General features: G+C 40.1%; 1 protein-coding gene across 6 annotated transcripts in view; it reads right to left on the bottom strand.

Moving 5' to 3' along the window:
* The window catches only part of CEP41 (centrosomal protein 41), a 46,224-nt gene that overhangs the window by 16,319 nt on the left and 9,698 nt on the right, over positions 1-20,207 (bottom strand). For 3 of the 6 annotated variants that reach the window (XM_060196571.1, XM_060196573.1, XM_060196569.1), the window contains exon 2: positions 14,675-14,738. In XM_060196571.1, coding sequence (XP_060052554.1) covers positions 14,675-14,738 — 64 coding nt within the window. Of the gene's footprint in view, positions 1-2,233; positions 2,282-14,674; positions 14,739-20,207 lie in introns of all 6 variants that reach the window. The other 3 variants (XM_060196572.1, XM_007524205.3, XM_060196570.1) reach the window with 2 other exon arrangements.

Consider the following 20,207-nt stretch of genomic DNA (forward strand, 5'->3'; position numbering starts at 1 on the left):
TTAAACTTTACAGAAAGAATGATTTGGAAAGCTCTGATAGTCTCTCCCTGCAAGGGTGAGCAGAGCTTTAAGAATGGAGCTTCTGCTAGCCTGGCTTCTCCCGAGCTCCAGGATGGAGACAAACAGTCTTAGTTTCAGACATGTTATCGAGTTCTGCTTTGTCAGTAAGTTGGGAATTGAAGTCTGTCTCTCGAGTTACTGGAAGGACAGAGACTTGACTATCTAGGATGTTTCATTCTCGGTCCAACAGAGTGTTATCTAACCACCAGTGGCCAAGAAAGGCCTTTGTAAAATGGTTAATAGACAGAGTATCTGTTTTCTCCAGGCAAAGTTGAAAGAATATTCAGATTACAAAGGAATTCTGAGTTTTCAGGGTTCTGTTCAAGTGCATTATTAGCAAGGGGAAGTTGGGGTTCACAGTGGAAGACAAATCAAAGGAAGTAACAGAACAAGGCCTGCAATTTCACAGAAAGACATGGCCTCTCAGGTAACCTGAGAAAAGGGATGGGTCTAGGATGTCACAAAACCAGGCAATATTCTCCGCCTTTTTAACCTAAAATGACACTTGCCACAGAAAGGGGGAAAGTGAAGGAAATAACTTCCAAAAATGTAGGTTCCCAAAGCAGATTCTGAAGTAATTCTAGTCAGGGAGTCAGTACCAAGTGTGTTCAGGACTTGGCTTTGGTCATATACTAAACCAGGTGACAGGAAGCACCCTCTCATTAAAAGGAAGCCCAGAGCTTCTAAAGAAAGTATTTTCAAGGACTCTACTCTTCAGAGGTGTTGCTTTGGGGGAATGTTAGATAAACTTCATTCACCACTGAGATGTTAATGAAACCATATCCAGCTCTTAAAGAAGTGTTTTATAAATAGAGTTTCACTAAACTGGGAGGAAAGGGACTTTTTTTTTTTTAAATGGGACACATTTCTGGGATGGGCACGTGAGCTTCCACTCAGCTGCAGTGATGGACAGGAGGGGATAAAGACTGAAAACCCCGTCTGAGGAAGGCCATCTGCTTTTACCTACCCCGGATGAATCAAGGATAACAATAATGAAGCGTAGGTGAGTAAATGAGATCTCCACACCCCCTACCCCCAGTTTAAAATGTTAATGTCTACCTAAAATGTACATAGACGTAGGTCATTTTCAAAATGTGAAACATAAGGGATGCTGTAACATAACCCACTTAAAAACCCACCCAAGCTCTACAGCATTAGCCCTTAATAACTGCAAGTGGCAAATCACAGAGTCAGCAGAAAGTTGCTCCTGGGCCCACGTATATCAGTCTGGGGTTTTTGTAATCCTGCAGCAATTTAGAGGGAAAAGAAACACCATCGTTTAAATGAAAGGGCCTGCTGTTTTAAAAACAAAAGTTCTGGTGAGTTTTGGATTCGTAGTCTTCTCTTCCCAGAAGATGGATATGACCAGAGCCAAGTCCTGAACTGTTATTAATCAGAGTACCTCTTTACTAGCATTAGCTAAATATTCCCTCAGCGTCGAGTTCTCCATGCTGAGGATTCGAGCAAATCCATCTCAGTAAATAGATGTTTCTATTTCTCCTTTAATTCTAGCCTTGATGTGTACGTTTCACGTCTGTTTTGGACACAGAGTAAAAAATTATGATTTTGCGCCAGGGTAATGCACTCAATGACTAGCAGCTTATCTTCGCAGAAGATTAGTTTTTAAAAAGGATGTGCATGAAATATGATATTTAATTAAAAGAAAGCAGACTGCAATGAATTTATAATGTAAACAGCCATGTTTTAAGAACAAGCTCTTCCCTTCTCACACCTCAAAGTCTCTTGTGAATGCTACCTAATTTATACTCAAAAGAACCTTAGGAAATAAGAAATATTATTACTCCCACCTCAGATACAGAGAAAATAAGAAGCCAGGGAAGATTAAATGCCTTGTAAAAGGTCACAAAGTCTGAAGTACAATGAAACTAGAAGGTTGGCTTCTCGCTGCTTTAACTAGAGCTCACTCTACATACCAACATTAATGGCTCCTATGGGATATGTTAGGTAGAACTCGAAGCCATGGGTCACGCTCCTTCCTATAAGAGCTGTACACAGGAAGGCACAGTGTTCCTCTCACCCCTCCAGGTACCTGCCAGAATGGCCTGACTCCCACTTCTCTGTGTCACCTGAAGAGGTTAGTGAGGACTGTTAATAACCGACATATACAGTTAGAGGGTTCCATTATCCCAAGCCATCAAATGGTGTTACTTACTTCTTTTGATCTCTTCTAGCTTCTCGGTGTATTTAGTCATACTGCTACCTAAGGGGGGGGGGGAAGATGATTTTAGGCACAACTTTAGTGGAAGATTAATACTGAGAAAATGGAATGTAGAACAAGTAATCCCCAAGCCTGTTCTTATGGAGTCATAGGAGGCATATACTGAGCACTATGTACTATAGTGAAAAGTCTTTGGGGTTGTACACTATCACTTAAAAGATGAAAAAAATGGGAGTCGGACGGTAGCACAGCGGGTTAAGTGCACGTGCCGCAAAGTACAAGGACCAACGTAAGGATCCTGGTTTGAGCCCACGGCTCCCCATCTGCAGGGGAGTCCCTTCACAGGTGGTGAAGCAGGTCTGCAGGTGTCTATCTTTCTCTTCCCCTCTGTCTTCCCCTCCTCTCTCCATTTCTCTTTGTCCTATCCAACAATGACAACATCAATAACAACATCAGTAGTAACTATAGCAATAAAACAAGGGCAACAAAAGGGAATAAATATTAAAAAAAATTTTTTTTAAAAGATGAAAAAATAAGGGGAATTTTTTGCCAAATGTGCCTAAGCTGGGTGCACAAGTCCCAGGCAATAGATAGGATCATTTTATAGCAATTATTTCTTCTTTCTGAGTCAAGATTTTCTTTATTCTTTCACTTCCCCATCATCTCCTGGGGAAGATGTGCAGAGAAGACAGAGGCACTGGTCTTTGACTATGTCTATAATGTGCTGTTGTGGCTACCAACCAAGCAACCTTCTCTCTCTGATCTTTGTGGTTTCCTTCTTTCTTGAACCTGGTCTGCTACAATGCTGATGCTGCAGCCTGAACTAGACCACACAGTCTGTTCACTAGTATTCATCACGGATTTGACTTGCTGAGAAATAACAGCAGATTCCCACCACTGAGGAAAGCCCCCAACCCTCCTGTTTTATAGTTTGGTTCTATAATAACAGAGTCTACCCAAAGTGGTTTGGAGTGTTTTCATACATTAAACCTGGCCAGGATCATCCTGGTTTCCAAATGAACTAAAGCCTAGATCCCAAGCCAGGGACCATTATTCTTTGCTGGGTGTGCTTCGATTAGATTTGCTTCAATGCAGCAAGCTCTATGTGGCACCTAAAAGGTAGCATGGGGAAGGAAAACATTCAAGAGGATTACTCTTTTCTAAAAGTGTGCTGACTTTTAAGACCTGACAGGAGCTAGTTAGAGGCAGCCCTGACTTAAGATAAAAGAAATGCTTCCCCCTGTGACAATAGTCCCATAAAACATTCCCTCACTAAAAAGAAATTATCATACAATAAATAAAATGTACTTGCAATGTCCAATGTAAGCGGTAAAGAGGAGAAGGTGAAGGAGATGAAGTGCTTCTAATCAAGGATATGAAATGTTTTCCAGGACTATTCTGAAATTTTCCTTCATGTTTAGGTCAAAAGCAGAAAAAAGAAAAGTCGTGCTCTGCAACCCAGAAAAAAACATCCTCAACCCACACGTAGGTCATGTATTATCATTAAATCTTTATCCAGAATTCATCATGGAATAAAATTCCGCTTAGAGCTTCAATTTTCAAGTTTTTCATTTAAGGGCACGGTCTGGCTCAGGATCAAGAAGCTGGACTCAGGTGGAGGCCTAGTCCCAAGACTGTGTCCTTCCCAAAATTCAGAGAGGCATGACAGCAGTGAGGGCTGCTCAGAAGGGCTGAACCTCCTAGACAGAGACACACTGAGTGCATGTCATGCTAGGCCCCACAGCACCAGGGTACAGGACTGGCAGCAAATATCATCTGTCTTCAAGCTGGAAATAGCCCGAGATAGATATGAGCTCTCCACAGCAGAAACCACACATTCTTCCTGGACACACATCCTTCCACTTTGCAGCTCAGGCTCAGGTGTGAAGTCAGGGCAAGCAGTGAGCTGTGTGTCTCCCCGCACCCCTCACTCCCTAACCCCAGTCTGATTCAGAAACCATGTTTTACACAGCTTTGGGCTCTGTTCCTGAGTTTCTCTCAGCTATGGAGTTTTAGGAAGTGCTTTCAGAGGACTGAGAGACACACGTCACTTGAGACTCATCCTTTTTGTCTGACTGGCCCACAGACAAAGCAAGTTATTAACTAAGCCAGGATTAGTATTTCTGACCTCCTGGTTACCAACAGGGCTCAGGAGAACACACTGCTTCTCTAGTTGTGCCCGTTTTATTACTGTTTTGGTTTGGTTTTGTGAATCCAATTTCACTGTGAGGTAAATATGTAGGAAGTGTCACTTCCTCAATAGTGTGTGGGGGGGGAGGGGAGTGGGCGGGTAGCATCTTGGCTCTAAATTCCGGGGGGTGTTGGTATTTTTTTGTATAGACAACAACAGACAGCCTTATTCAATAGTCTTTATTATTAAAACACTGCACTTCCAATCTCTAGTGGTTTCTACTAACAAAGTGTCTGAAATCCATTTCTCAATCGATTATTCACATTTTCAGAGTATTTACAAAGCACTTCATCTTGTGCCAGCACAGCCTCACAACAGCCCTGTGAGGTAGGCTGTCACTTGCACTGTTTGCTTTTCCCACTAATGGAGAAGGCAGGAAAATAAAGTCTTTTGCAGAGATATACAAATATTTGGCAAAATTAAGAACAAACCAAAGTGGGCTAATGATAAGATAGACATTCACTCTGTCCAAGACAGCGGGGAACGGAGGTGGGGTGGAGAAAATGGAGTATTTCTGCCCTGTTTTGCGCTTGGAGATGTGAGACAGTAGGATGGCTGATTAACTGGCACAAAAACCCTTAAACATGATTTCAGAAAGCATGAAAAGTAGTCTTTTCTCCCACATCATTACTTACTTACAGCTAACTAAACAGCTTCTCTTACTGGATCTCATTTCATCTGGAAATTGTTTTTAGATTGTCCTTTCAAAGGACCAGAAATGAATCAATTCTATAATTTGCTCATTTATAAAAACACATCTTTGTTTGATTCAAAAGCAAGGGATATAAAATAGGATCAGTAAACCAACACTTTTTTTTTTCAGAACTGAAATTACTACACATTACCACCAGATAAATTTTTCCCAACAAGACAATGATTAAAAAATAAAATGGCAGTGGCTCCCCGTTGTTATTGACTATGATTTCAAACCCTTAAGCTAGCACTGAAGGCGCCAGCATCTTACCTGCCTCTTCAATCTCGCCTTAATTACTAAACTTGACAAACTCTCTGTTCGTCTTCGGTTCTCTCACATGTCACCTTGTCCACGTCATCACCCAGTGGTAAGTGACCTTTCCTTCCTCTGTAGCGCTCAGCTTACCACTCACGAGACACGGCTTTATTTGTGTGCAAGTCTTATCTACCTTATTATCTTGAAAGTCCAAGATTATTTACACACACACACAGAGAGAGAGAGAGAGAGAGAATATCTTAATCTTTTTCATACTATAGCACAGGAGGCACTAAAGTCAAGTCTGCAGAATGAAATATACCATGAAGAGCTGTGTGAGGAATCTTCACAAGGAATTGTTTTATAATACAGACAACCACACCCCAATGGGGTTTGTATTTTTATACACCTCTTTATATAATTCAGTCTCTATGCAGTATATGTCCTACATAACCCATGTAGTTTCAGAATTCAGACAGCCTGAGAATTGACATGGTGGTATTTAGCTTCTACTCAGTTTGTGAGTTAAATTGCAACAGAAGGCATATAAAATGAGAGCTGCAATTGGAACCAAGAAGAGGCTGCCTAGCAGTGGCAATACGGATATGCAAAGATAGAGCATCCCTGACGAACTGAATGACTCATTCAGTAGATTTTCCCCCCTTTGTTTTCTTATAATTTAATAAGATTATTTATACTGAGCCAGTGAGAAAAGCAAGTGATTTTGAGCAGCAGTAATCTAAAGTGGGTAAGATTTATAAGGCACGAACTCAGTTGCTAAGAGACAACTCTATTGCTTTATTTTTCTTCAATATTTCCCTCCTCTGTGGAGAAGTTCTTTTGGCTCAGAAGGAGCAGAAAGCGTGAAAAGAGGCACAGTGGTCCTTTGTTAATCTCAATAAGTTATATGAGGGTATAGTGCTTTCTGGTTTGTAAAAGGCTTTCACATACATTTTTTCCCTTTGACATAAGAAACAGAATTAAACGCCAAATAAAAACGAAGAGTCCCTAGTCTAATGAGTTTGAGTGTTTAAGATCAAGGCTATTAGCAAATATTCAGAAAATATAAAGACTTAAAGGGAAAAGGGGGAAAAAAAAAGGATGTGACTAGTTTGTGTGGAAGTAACACAAGTAAATTAAAACAAAATTGAGATAAGGTTAGAGAAGAAGAGGTGAAAAAGTTTGCCTAATTTTAGAAAGCCGGAGACATCTGGAATTAGACTTAATACAGGTTGGAATGAGAGGGTAAGGCAGGCAATGAATGGGAGTGGGAGACAAACAAAGGGAGAGCCTGTGGTTGGGAAAGTGTCCCTTAATCAGCCTGCGGGTGCCGCAGAACTGACACCCAGAGAGAGAGCTTGAGAATACACGGGAACCCTGCTGTGGAGACTGAACAAAACGCCTTCAGGGATTTCATCAGAAGCAAAATCCGTTCATGGCATAGTCTGGCAATGCTGGGTGGGGGAAGCAGGCAAGATACATTCAGGCACCTATGGAACAAAAGAAATATTTGAAATTCAAAATAATTCATATTTTCAGCTGTGGCTATATGTGGGTGTTTGAGTTTCTACGAGGTAAGTCAGAAAGCATGAACATTTAAAAAAAAATTCCCATGGAAGAGGACACTATCAGTTTTTGAAGAACTGGATAGGATGTGATTTAGGTGAAGACAAGAGACAGCACAGAATTCTTGATTTTTTTTTTGTGTGTGTGTGACTAACTCTGAATTGTTTGCTGTTTGGTTAGAAAAGATGAGATCTCGCTATCCAGCCTAGAAATGGGAGGTGTTTACTCATGCTTGGGACTATTCCCCTGTTCTGATTACGGGGCCCAGAACCAACCCACAGGTGGGAGCTCCTTACTCATCCTGGAGCTGCAGGTCACCCTGTGTGACTCCTCCATCGTCCCACCCCTTTCCACCTCATGACACTAATATAGGTGAGACTGTTTGGACAAACTGCTGTGGGTTGAGCTACACCCGTCCCTGATGACTACCCAGAAGGTTGAAGAGATCGGGACCTCACACATAACCCAGAGGCCACTGCTCACCAGGTAAAGAACTTTATATATACACGGTGGTTAAGTCACAAAAATGCAGAGAAAAAAATAATTAAAAAGTTCCCTTCAAACCAATTTTGATATAATTCCTAAATTTAAAACAACAAACACTACAGTGAGATTTCTCATCTTCCTCTCTGTCTTCTCCCTACTTCTTCATCCGCTACAAAAATAAATAAATAAAATAGAAAGACTTCGTGGAACAGCAGAATCATGCAGGCACTGAGCCCCAGTGATAACCTGGGTGGGGGAAGGGGGAAGACTTCTCTACGAGAAAAAAACCAAAAAACTTTAAAATGATTTTGAGTTTCAGGCAGTGAAGCACATTTTGGCCCATCCAAAAGCTTTTGAAAGCTAATTTGGGAGATTTCTGCTTCCAGGAAGATGAGGTAAACGTACTTTTCTCCACTCCTCTTTGCTAAGCACAACAAAAACCCTGCATAGTCCACAAAATAGGAGAAAATATTTGCAAAGCACATTTCTGACAAGAGTCTAGTATTCAATGTATATGAAAGGCCGCTTATAATTCAACAATAAAAAGAAAAATAGCCCAATTTAAAAAAAAAAAATGGGCCATGGTTTTGAACAGTTATTTTTCCACATGCAGATGCCAATGTGCACATAAAAAGGTGCTCAACATCATTAGTCATTAGGAAAATGCAAATTAAAACCACAACGAGATCCCACTTCACACCCACATAGGTGACTATAATCAAAATGATGGACAGTAACAAGCACTATTGAGGATGCGGTTAAACAGAGCCCTCCCACACGGCTGGTGGAGAGGCAGAACAGAGCGGCTGCTTTGGAAAAAACAGCTGGGCAGCCATTCAAAATATTAAAACAGTGAGTTACTATATGACCAGCCATTCGACTCTTAGCAAGAAAACCCTGAGAAATTAGAAAGTGTATCTCCACATAAAAATTTGGACACTCATACTCCCAGCAGTACTAACTGTATGTGATCAGCCATATGATATCAAGTGATAGCAATGGCTCAAAAAAAAAATACATACATATATATATATATATATATATATATATATATATATATATATATATCAAGCTACACAAGAGAAAACAGGTCATTTTCTATATTCCCGTGGCTGCTGAAAGTTGAATTCAGGATTTTAAGAATCTCAAAACTAAAATTTCCAAGTTTGGATGCTTTGCTAAAGATTATTCACCAACCGTCTGAGAAACAATTAACACTAGTAAGATACAATCTCTTCCAGAAAACAGAAGAGGAGGCGATACTTCCCAACAGGTTTCATGAGGCCAGTATTACCCTGCTACTGAAACCAAAGACAGCCAAAATAAGAAAATAAATTGTAAAGGAAAAAAATAATAACTCAGCAATATATAACAAGAATTATACACTGTGACTAAATGAGGTTTGTTCCATGGATGCAAAGCTAATAAACAACTTGAAAATTCATCAGTGTAATCTACTATATTAACAAACTAAAGGGGGGGGCATACTGTATCAACTGATATAGAAAAAGCATTTGATAAAATTCAGCAGTCTTTCCTGGTAGCAACCCTGAGCAAAATAGGAAAGGGAGTAAATTTTCTCACCCTGAGACAGCTAGCATTATACTTAATGATGAAAGACTGAACGCTTTCTCCTGAAAGACAAGGACGTTAACTCCCATCACTCTTAACTGATACAGTTCTGGAAGTTCTAGCCAGTGCAGTAAGGTGGAAATAAAAGGCATTCTGACTGACAGACTGTAAAGGAAGAAATAAAACTGTTCCTTTTAGTAGATGACATAATTGTCTACACAGAAAAACCCAAGGAATCTGTTTTAAAAACCCCTCCAATACCTGGTGAGTTTAGCAAGATCCTCAGGATACAATATAAGCATATAAAAATAAGCTGGATTTTTATATACTAGCAATGAACACATGGTTACCAAAACTAAAACCACAATATCATTTACAACTGCCTCCCCAACTAAATATTTAGGTGTAAGTACAACAAAACAGGCATACACATTCAACACTGAAAACCATATCATGCTGATGAAAGAAATCAGTGAAAATCTAAATAAACAGCAAGACGTTCCTGTTAATAGATTAGGAGACTTGACATAGTAGAGATATCAATCAGTTCTTCCCAAACATACAGGTTTAACACAACTCTAGCAAAACCACAGCATTAAAAAAAAAAAAAAAAAAAACCATAAATAGTATTCTAAAATGTACATGGAAAGACAAAGGAATTCAAAGAATTCAAATCACTTTTCAAGGAAAAATAAAGTCTAACCAATTAAAAATATCCAATTTATTATGTAGCTATAGTCATTGAGACGTGGTATTGGCAGAGGAACAGACCTATAGATCAATGAACAGAAGACAGAACCCAGAAATATATCTACAGAAATACTCTCAACTCATCTTTTTAAAAGAAATTTATTGATTTATTTGTTTTTATGAGTGGCGGAGAAAGGATATGAGAGAGACCAGAGCACTGCACAGTTCTGGGACAAGGTGGTACTGGGATAAATTCAGAGCCTGGGGTTATAGACAGAAAGTCCTGTTCTTTACCTCTGAACTTTCTCCCCAGCCCACTCAACTAATTTTTTTTCTTCTTTTTTTCCTGGCACTGGGGACTCAAATATTTGACTTCACCACTGCTAGGCCAACTTTACCATAGCTTTTATTTCAGATAGGAGCAGAGAGAGAGAGAGGTAAAGATATGATAGCACTGGAGCTTCCTCTGCAGTGCTTGGGGCTTGACCCATGTACAAACCCTACTGGTTGAGCTATCTCACCAACCCCCTACACACACACCTTAACTGCTTTTTGGCAAAAGTGAATGAGCAATGCAATGGAGGGTGGCAGTCATTTTAACAAATGGTGCTAGGGCATCTGTAAACAAAAAGTTAATGTAGACCCAAGTCATACACCTTATTCAGAAATTACCTTAAAAGGGGATTATGGACTTAAAATGCAAAATCTAAAGCCATAAAGCTTTTGGAAAAACATGACAGATTATCTTTGGGGTCTAAATACAAGATATAGACTTCTTAGACTTGACAACCAAATCATGCTCTGTAAAAATAAAATTTAATAAATTAACATATAGTAAGTTAATAAAATACATAGTATATAATGAATACATTATAATATGAAAAAGTGTTGCTCTCTAAAAATCTGGTAGGAGAATAAATAGATAAGCAACAGGCTGGAGGAAAATATTTGCAAACCATGCATCTAACAAAGGCATATAGAGGAACACCCAAATCCCAACAGAATACAGGTAAAATGTTAAGCAAAAGGCATGAATAGACATTTAATGAAAAAGATACGTAGATGGCAAGTAAGTGCAAGAGTAATTCCCATAAAAGTAAACATTAGGAACCGCAAACCAAAATTGCAATGGCTTACTGCTACACAGCTTTCAGAATGACTAAAGAACAGTGACATCAACAAAAGCTGGTGAGGATGTGGAGACACTAGACCACTCACAGTTTGCAGGTAGGAATGTAAATGTGAAATAGCCCAGCTATTTGGTAGTTGCTTAAAAAAAGCAAAACAAAACAAACTACAAATGCAGCCACTCTATAACCCAGAGATTGTACTTCTGGCATTTGCCGCAGAGCAATGAAGATTTAAATTCATATAGCTACTTATACATGAATGCTTACAGCATCCTGATTGGTAATAGTCGAAAAGTGGAGCACTCTGGAAGCCTTCAACAGGTAAGTGGCTAAACTGTGCTTTGTGCCCACAGATGACTGGCTAACGGAGTTATGGGATACAATGGATGGAATTGGAGGTAATTATGCTGAGCAATTAAGCAAAGAGATGGGAGATAACAACCAGTTGGCTTCACTCATATGTGGAACCTAGAGATCTGATTTACATGAACTTGCCAAAAACAAATAACAACAATAAAAACACCCCGAAGCAAGAAACCATTTCTAAGACTTGTGAGAACTGTGGTGGTTCTCTTTGGGAGGTAGGGTGGCGAGGACACAGAACTTTGGTGGTGGGTGTGGGGTGGAACTATGCACTGTAATCTTACAATTCTGTAACATTAATAGTTTGAAAACAAAATAAAAAATTGTGGTATGTGCATAGTGGGGCATAGTACTTCAGTGAAAAAGGGAAATAAGATAAACATGAAACACAAGAACCTGAATTAATTTTCAGGGAATTATGCTGAGTGAGAAAGTCGATTCAAAAATTGGCATGCTATGTGATTCTATAAAAGCATGTGTAAAATGACAACATTTTAGAAATAGACAACACATCAGTGATTTTCAAGGGTTAAGGAAGTAGGTACAGGTGAAAAGCAGAGGTGGCAACATTGGAGGCTAGAGAGATAGCGCACTAGGTGGGGTCTGTGCCTTGCCAAGCGTGTGGCCCAGTACCACATGGGAAGGCCGTGACACTGGGAGAAGCTTGGGCACTGTAATCTCTCTCTCTGAAAGAAAAAAATTAAAAAGTGACATGAGGGACACCAGGGATCTTTGTAAAGGAAATGTTCTATAAACAGTACATATAAATGCCAATGTTATGGTTGTGATACTGTACTGTGGTTTACAAGGTGTTAGTTACCATGGGAAATGAAATAAAGGGAAGGGCACACGGGATCTCGGTATAACCGGTCACAAATCCTTATGATGCTATAATTACCTCAAAGTAGAATGTTTAATTAGCAAAACACTAGTTTAAAAAGAAAACTCAACATGTAAAAAAAAAAAAAGTATGATGTATTACAAAAAAAAAATACAAATAACTCAATTTCAAAAGAAATAATTTTTCAGTACTAGTGTTGGACCAAATTTCGGTTATAAAGTAAGCGGCCAAGAGAAAGAAAGAAGTTTTTATGTAAAATTCCAGTTCATATGGTGGTTACCTTTGGGAAGTGGGAAGGTGGGGACACAGAATTCTGCTATTAGGGGTGGTGTAGAGCTAACTATATGCTGTAATCTTATAATCGTGTAGCGTACTATTAATCACAAATTAAAAAGTAAAATAAAAATACAATCCTAGTTCAGTTCCCAGAAGAAAACAATAAGAAGATATAGAAAACTGCATATCTGAAATCAACATCAGCTCTTAGGAATTTTATTTTTAAGGAGATAGGAAAGTCTCAAAAGAAAGGCATCCTTTGTAGCAGTCTTCATGTAGACTTTCTGTGTGTGTGTGGGAGGGGGGATGGGATATATTTAATCACAGAGTAGCTTAATACAAAAGGGAGGTTCCACAGTTGCAATTAAGGAGGTGATAGATGGAGATGGAGAAGGCGAAGAAGGGATTAAAGCAGAAGAATGCTGTAGGATAGCCTAAAAGAAAGCACACTTCCTAAAAGACACTGACTTCCTCATGGAGCATGCTGAAATTCAAATGAGCCCCCATACTCTATGCCTCCAGTTTTGTCCTCCTCAAAAACAGAGATGGTGTTCTTTTACCAGCCATCAAACAGGGGATTTGCAAGGATAAACATCTGTAAAACAAAGAAATGTTTGCAAGAAAGTTTCCAAGAAATAGTTCTGTAAGTGTGGCTCATTTGAAATATATGTCTATTTCAATGAGAGAACATATAATAGAAGACAACAATTTTGAGGCAGAGAGTGAGAGAGAGCATAGCACCAAAACTTCCTTCAATGCAGTACATTTTGACAGACCACAAATGAGATTTAAACAAAGTCTTTTTTTTTTTTCTCAGTTGCCTTGAGGTTATTGGTGGAAAATTCAGGATTGCTAAAGACATGCCATACTCCCAATCCACTTGCAAAACCATCTTAACAGGATGGATTTTCCACAGCAGACTTTAAAATGTTGAGAAAAAGATTAAACAAATAAATAACCAAATCCTCCCAAGACTGCAAATCCATCAGGGGCCTGGGGAATGGGCTTTATCACGACACTGGAAAATGTGAAGAATGCAGAAAATAAGCAGCAACACACTCTCAAATTTCATTTTACCTGAACTGCAGTGCTAATTTAATTTTGTCTGGTATTTCTGTTACTCATTCAAGTCTGTCTGCCTCTACTTGAATCTAAGCCCTCTGATTGCAAAAATCACGACTGACATTCATCTGGATGTGTCCTGTGATCCATAACTTTGTGTGTCATTGGCATTCTGCAGACACTGAAATCAACAAACGTGCACATGTAGAATTGCTTCCCCTCTTTAAGGGAATATGTTCAAGATGCTCCAAAATGCAGACTGACCCCTGAATAATTACACAGCTTCAGTACTGCAGCTTCACCAGAGTGTTTTCATTGATTTCTCAACTTATAAGTTATATGAATGGAATTATAGATTTCTCTTGAAATAGTTTACAGAGAGCAATCGAGAGGGAAATAGGAGGTAGAGAAGAAGAGAAGGAAGAGAGGGGCCAGGAGGTTAAGTGCACATAGTACCAAGTGCAAGGACCCGCACAAGGATCCTGGTTTGAGTCCACAGTTCCCCACCTGTGGGGGGGAGGAGGGTCGCTTCACAAGCGGTGAAGCAGGTCTGCAGGTGTCTTTCTCTCCCCTCCTCTCTTAATTTCTCCCTGTCCTAGCCAATAAAATGGAAAAATGGCCACCAGGAGCAGTGAGGTTGTAGTGCAGGCACTGAGTCCCGGTGATAACCCTGGAGGCAAAAAACAGAGGAATGAAGGACACCTGCAGCACTGCTTTACTACTCATGAAGTTTCTCCCGCTGCAAATAGGGACCAGGGGCTTGAACCTGGATCTTTGCACATGGTAACATGTCTGCTCTGCCGAGTGTGCCACCATCTCACTCCAGAATTTTTGTTTTTAATTTGCTTTCAGGACTTCAATGGGGCTGGTTTCATTGATTTCCAATGAGTTCTTTGCTCTGATGTACTTCTTTAAGTCCCCCCCCATCAATTTTTTTCTTTTCAGATAAAGTGTGAAAGACATAAAGTGAGAAGGAGAGACACTACAGCACCACTCCACCATTGATGAAATTTCCCTTTGCTTGGTGCTCCCGTGTAGTGGCCCAGGGCAGGACCTTGGGCAGGTTAAATGTGTACACTCCACCTGGTAAGCTATCAATCCAGCCCTCTGAATGGACATTTTTACCAATGATCTGAAAAGGCATTTTTCAAAGCTAAATCCTGAGCCCAGAAAGGCATGAGGAAAGGCAATGAGAAACGTTGTTTTTGCCATGAATTATACCAGACCAGGCAAGACAGACTGCTTCTGGCTAATCGTTAGCTAGTGGATTTTTATTATTTCAGGTTTTAATGTTACAGTATGTACTCACCAGTATCCAGTCTTGACTTGACATGTTGATACCTTGGGTTTTGTGGTATCCGTCTTGTCAGATACTAAAGAAATAAAATAAAATAAAAAAGGGAATTCACAATGAGTGGGGTTAATATAAAGGGTAAAGGCTGGTAACCAGCCAGACACTTTGAAGTGACAGAACAAATGTCCAACTTCATCCAATTTTAAGTTGGAAGGAGCTCTGGAAGTCCAAGTAGCTTACAGGCTCTCCACAGGTGAAGATGGTTATCTTGTCATGAAAATATTTCCACTATTTTGTCAAAATAATCTCACAGCACTGTGTAATTAGGAAAACAGCTCTTCAAAACTAATTTCTGATACTGAGCCAAAACTGGTCTCCCTCTACACTCCATCCATCCCTTTACATCCTCTGCTGCAATCCAGGGTAAGCCACGTCGCTCGCCCTGTCAAGGAACTTGTTAATCCATTTTTAAGAAAAAATGTAGATAATTTTATTAATTTTATTATTTATTTTGGAATAGAGACAGAGAAGTTGAGAGGAGAAGGGTGGAAACAGGTGGAGGAAGAAATAGGGAGGGCAAGGGCGAACTGTGACACTGCTTCATCACTTATGAAGCTTCTGCCCTGCAGGTGGGAGCTGGGGGCTTGAACCCAGTCCTTGCACACTGTAAAATGTGTGCTCAACTATTCGTATGAGAAGCATAGTGTTTTTTTTTTTGTTTGTTTGTTTTGTGTAAGTTTTACATGATGGCTCCGAGGAGGCCATCACCTCTGGGCACTCTCACAAGGTGGAGATGTGACCCACACCTCGTCTGAAAAGGGACATGCAGCCCCAGCACAGGGCTCAGACGCTGCCTGGGCAGGCCTCAGGTTGGCAGGCTTTTCTCCCTGCTGGCCTGGACTTGAAGGCCCCATTGATGTCACTGTGATGGCATCTGCTCTGTCCAGGGCAGCTGGGGAATATCACAGGATCAGGGTTAAGCTTATGGTCAGCAGAAAAGCTCATGTCAGGTCTTCCTTGACCTGGTCACCACTAGTGAACTTCGCAGCTACACACAAGCCATTAACCAGGGTTAAGTTTCAGTGGCTTCTGAGAAGCTACCGAGTGAGGGCAAGTAGCTGAATCCTGACATTGTAAAAAATGGCTTTTTTTACTCAGTTTGTTTTCCCTCTAGGCTGTGAGCTGGAAAATCGTGAGTCCCACAACAGGTAACTAAATTCCAGCTTCACCTCCTGTCACTCTCCTACACGTGCTCCAGTTAAACTTCCCTGAATGTTTCACAAAGGTGCCACACTCAACAGGTCTCTGGTTTTTGTAAAAGGCTGCCTAGGAAGCTGTTCTTCCACTTGTCCTTGGGCAAAACTTTACTTCCCCTGCAGAGCTGTCCCTGCTGGACTTAAGCACTTCCTTTCTTCCTGGCTCCCAGAGTATCCAGACCCGGCACCCTTGTTTACATTTTCACCTTCTCTAGTCAGGATTTCCTTTTAAAATTTTAAAAAATATTTTATTATTTATTTTAATGAGAGATATACAGAGGGAAAGTTATATAGAGACAGACCAGACCATTGCTCTGGCTTATGGTGGTGCTGGGAACTGAACCTGGGGTCTCAGAGCCTTAGACATAAAAGTCTTTTGCAGAACCATTATATTGTCTACCCAGCCCAGGTTTTCCTTAAAGATGGGGACAAAACCTTAGTATGTAGTAGGTATCTTTACTGATAATCAACAAGTGAATATTTAGAATGGTAGTTGGATTACAGTAACTAACTGGTTCCTTCCAAGAAAACATCAAACATGTTATCATATACAGGAAAGACCACAAACCATAGCATGTCTTGTGGGCAGGAGTGAAAAATAATAACTTACATATAGAAATATATTTTTAGAATTTCGGAGGAGAAATGGTTAGGAATCCATCAAGTATTGCTATATTTAAAGTATGTAATTTCTAAACTGTATTAAATCAAATTTACTATATGTTAACTGAAATATAGAAAACACTTTGATGTAATCATAAGTTACAGTATGATTACAATTGTTTTTATTTTAAAAATAATTCTATTACAACAGAATACCTGCATACAATTTAAATCAGATACTTCTGAAAGGCTTCTAGCAAAAAGTAGCAGTACCTGTGCTTTCTCTGTATCCTCCCTCAGTCCTGCTACCCAGAAACAACTGCTCTTGAATTTTTCTTTTCTTTTTTTAATATGTAGATAAGTCTACTATTATTAATGTCAATGTAATAGTTTTCTAATTTATCAGCTTTCACAAGTAGATTTTTTTTTTTCCTCTTCTCTCTCCAGGTCCTGATACAATTGGAGTTCAGAGCCATCTACCTGGCCATCTTTCCCAGACATTTATCCCTTTGGGAGTATGGACCAATCATTACAATTTTAAGGGTTTATTTATTTATTTATTACTTTTACTTTTTTAAGGGTATAACTTTCTGAAAGTAAACTTTCAGTGATTTTTCTGGATTTGGGTGAACAAAAATAATCCTGTTAGTATTTCAATTATATTTTCCCTTTGCACAGGTACAACGTGGTAAAGTGTAATCTTCCAACATGAGGCAATGACTTAAATCAATCTGATTTCAGGATGGAGAATATTTTCAACATATAAGATCAGCAAACAATTGTGTTGCTTTTTGATGAGCTTAAAGGTCATTTTGACGAGTAATTCGAGCACTAGGTTCTTACTGAAAAAAAAAAAATCCTGAATTACAGAGTAGTTTTCAAGAAAACAAACATTTTAATGAAAGTAACACTAAAAAAGTTTTTCTAAATCGTGAAAGCATGCTTTAAAAAAAAAGTCTTATCACTGAAGTGTATTTCCACACACGGAAGTTTATTATTTTGCAATGCTCAGTCATTGGCATAGACGTACTATTTGCATTCTAACTATGTAATAATTTGGTTAAGCATATATTTCTGCAATGTTTAGAAGAGTCATAAACATTAAAAATAAAGCAATTATCTCTCAACAGATTTAAAACAAAAACTTTTCAAATTATCCACAAAGCATAAAACCTACTAAAACATCTGACAAAATGTTTGTCAACCAAAATTTTTGAAGACTTTTTAAAAAACTGAGGACACATACAGAGAACTCTCAGCTTTTAATTTTGATAGTAAGGACATATAAAGAAGGGAGAAACAAAGCAATACATCACAACTACCCCCTGCTATTTTAATACTAAAGCACAGTAAAGAAAAGGAAAAAAAAACAAACCCTACAATAAGGATAGTGCTTTAACAATATTGTAAAAGCACTTGTGATGCTGTCTGAGTTTTTCATTTCATCCCAGCAAGTAAAACCTTTGTCACAGATGCTAAGCTTTGGTCCTCAGAGAAGTGTATATGGAGTCTTGAACTATTTTATCCTGAGAGAAGGACTAGAAGGCTCCTTTCTGTCTATATGAGAAAGCGGCTCGTCCTAGTCCCAACTTCTTCCTACAGAAAGACCAAGTTTCATAAGTGAGAACTAGAAAATAAAGACCGTAGAGGGGAACTTTCAGGTGAGTTCCCCCAGTACATGACAATATCCTAGCCCCAACCAAAAACCAAAAGAGCAAACTAAAAAAAAAAAAATCAGGTACATTACATTGCCTGGTAAGTTGGCTAATAAAACCAGATACTATGATTCAGTTACAACCTTAGACTAAGGGGTCTCTCTTTTTTTGCACTCTATTTTTCTAAGTCTTGTATGTTTTTTTTTTTTCCCTCTGTTCCCTGTTACTTTTGTTTCTCCTCCTTTCTCACTAGTTTCTTAGCAAGGCTTCTTTTGAAAAATTCCAGGCTGGTCTCAGCTGAAACCAATGGGGATTTGTCCATATCTAAGCCAGCATAGCTAAGAAGTGAGCGTGTCTCTGGGGACCAGGTGTGGTGGCAGCAGAATGATGGGGGAGAGAGAGAGTGTGGACAGCTGCAGGCTGGGAGCCCTTCCCGCCCCCAGCTTTCCCTTACATAGACTAATGAGAATTCCATATGCCACAGTAGAAAAATGTTGTGTTTCTTTCCCATTTTCCCCATCTTGGCCCCACTTCTTGTTCTTGACTTTCTAGTCCCAACCACAAACAGAAAATGATCTGTGCTGTACTCTAAGCAGAGCACCGCAGAGTCTGACGGCACAACCACACTCCCAGTCTTAAAATTCCTGCATGGGGGCTTGGATGGGGGGGCGGTTTGCTTCTTGACCTACTGACCAACTAGGTTTTCTCCCTCCCAATTATATAAACAGGATGGAATGGTGGAGAGCGAAAGGAGCTAAGAAAAGCAGTGATTTCAAGGAGGACTATTCACTCGTACAACAAAACCTTATTGAGGGCCCACCGTTCATTCAATTGACACTTCCTGGGTACCAGGCATAAGCCACTGTGCTGAGGACACAGTGGTAAAAATAACACAGTCCCTGCCATCCAACTCTCTCTCTTGCTGGGCAAGAAGATGAGGGAACTAACAGACGATACAGTGTGGGATGAACAAGGATGGGGCAATGGGTCTTGTAAGACTGGCACTGAATCCAGACTAAGGGTCAAAAGCTGTTGGCGGGGGTGGGGGTGGGGGATAAGGGGGAAACGGAACTCTGAGCTGACTCTAGGGAGGTGAGGAAGTGAGTCAAGCTGACTGGGAAGTGGGGAAGAGTAATAGGGTTCTGGTGACTGGCAGACCTGGAGCATGGAGGGGTAGGCAGAGGCAGATCACAAGGGCCTTGTGCTCATACTAACGCAACTGCATTTCATCCCCTAGATCTCTGGTTCTCCGTCTGGCTGACTTCTGCTCCCCATTCCTCCTTGGGGGCAACTGTCTACATCTGGAGACACCTTGGGTTGTTTAGAAGTAGTTGGGGGGGGGGGGGTGCTCCTAGCAATGCCATAAGCAGAGGCCTGGAGTGCTGGGAAATATCTCACAATGACAGAGAAGTCTTTCTTCCCCAACAAAGAAGTGGCTGATCTGAAATACTAATAGTGCCGAAGTAGAAAAATCCCAGTGGACAGGATGGGGAGAGTCTGAGGAGGAGCAGTGGGACTGTTATCTCTTGTAGAAAGGTAACACTGGAGGCACCATGGAGCTCTGACAGAACTACAGTAGAGGATGAAGGGCCAACAAAATAGCAGAAAGATGGAAGGAATGAAGAGCAGTTAGGAGGAGGCTGTTGTCTTAAGAGGCTCTGTGGGCCTCAGGAAGTGGCAGAAACGAGGAAGATAGTTTCAAGACATCTTAAGATGAAAAATCAATAGGATTTCAGAGTGACTGGTGTAAGAGGGGAAGACGGGAATCTCAGTCTCCAAAAGGGACATAAGGAGGAAGCACACACTGAAATACGTGGTTTGTTCCATTTGGGGCTATCTGAGTGTGAGGTACCTGTGGGTTATGCAGAATGGAAATGACAAACTGTCTGTCTGGGTCTGGAACTCAGAAGAGGCATCTGGGTTAGAATGGACAAGTTCACATTGCAGGCAGCAAGGAAACTGAGGAGTGGACAAAACCACCCTTCGAGTATAGAATAAGAGAGAAAACACACACACACACACACACACTTAAAA

The sequence above is a fragment of the Erinaceus europaeus genome, chromosome 8 (assembly GCF_950295315.1).
Source record: "Erinaceus europaeus chromosome 8, mEriEur2.1, whole genome shotgun sequence".
NCBI lineage: Eukaryota > Metazoa > Chordata > Mammalia > Eulipotyphla > Erinaceidae > Erinaceus > Erinaceus europaeus.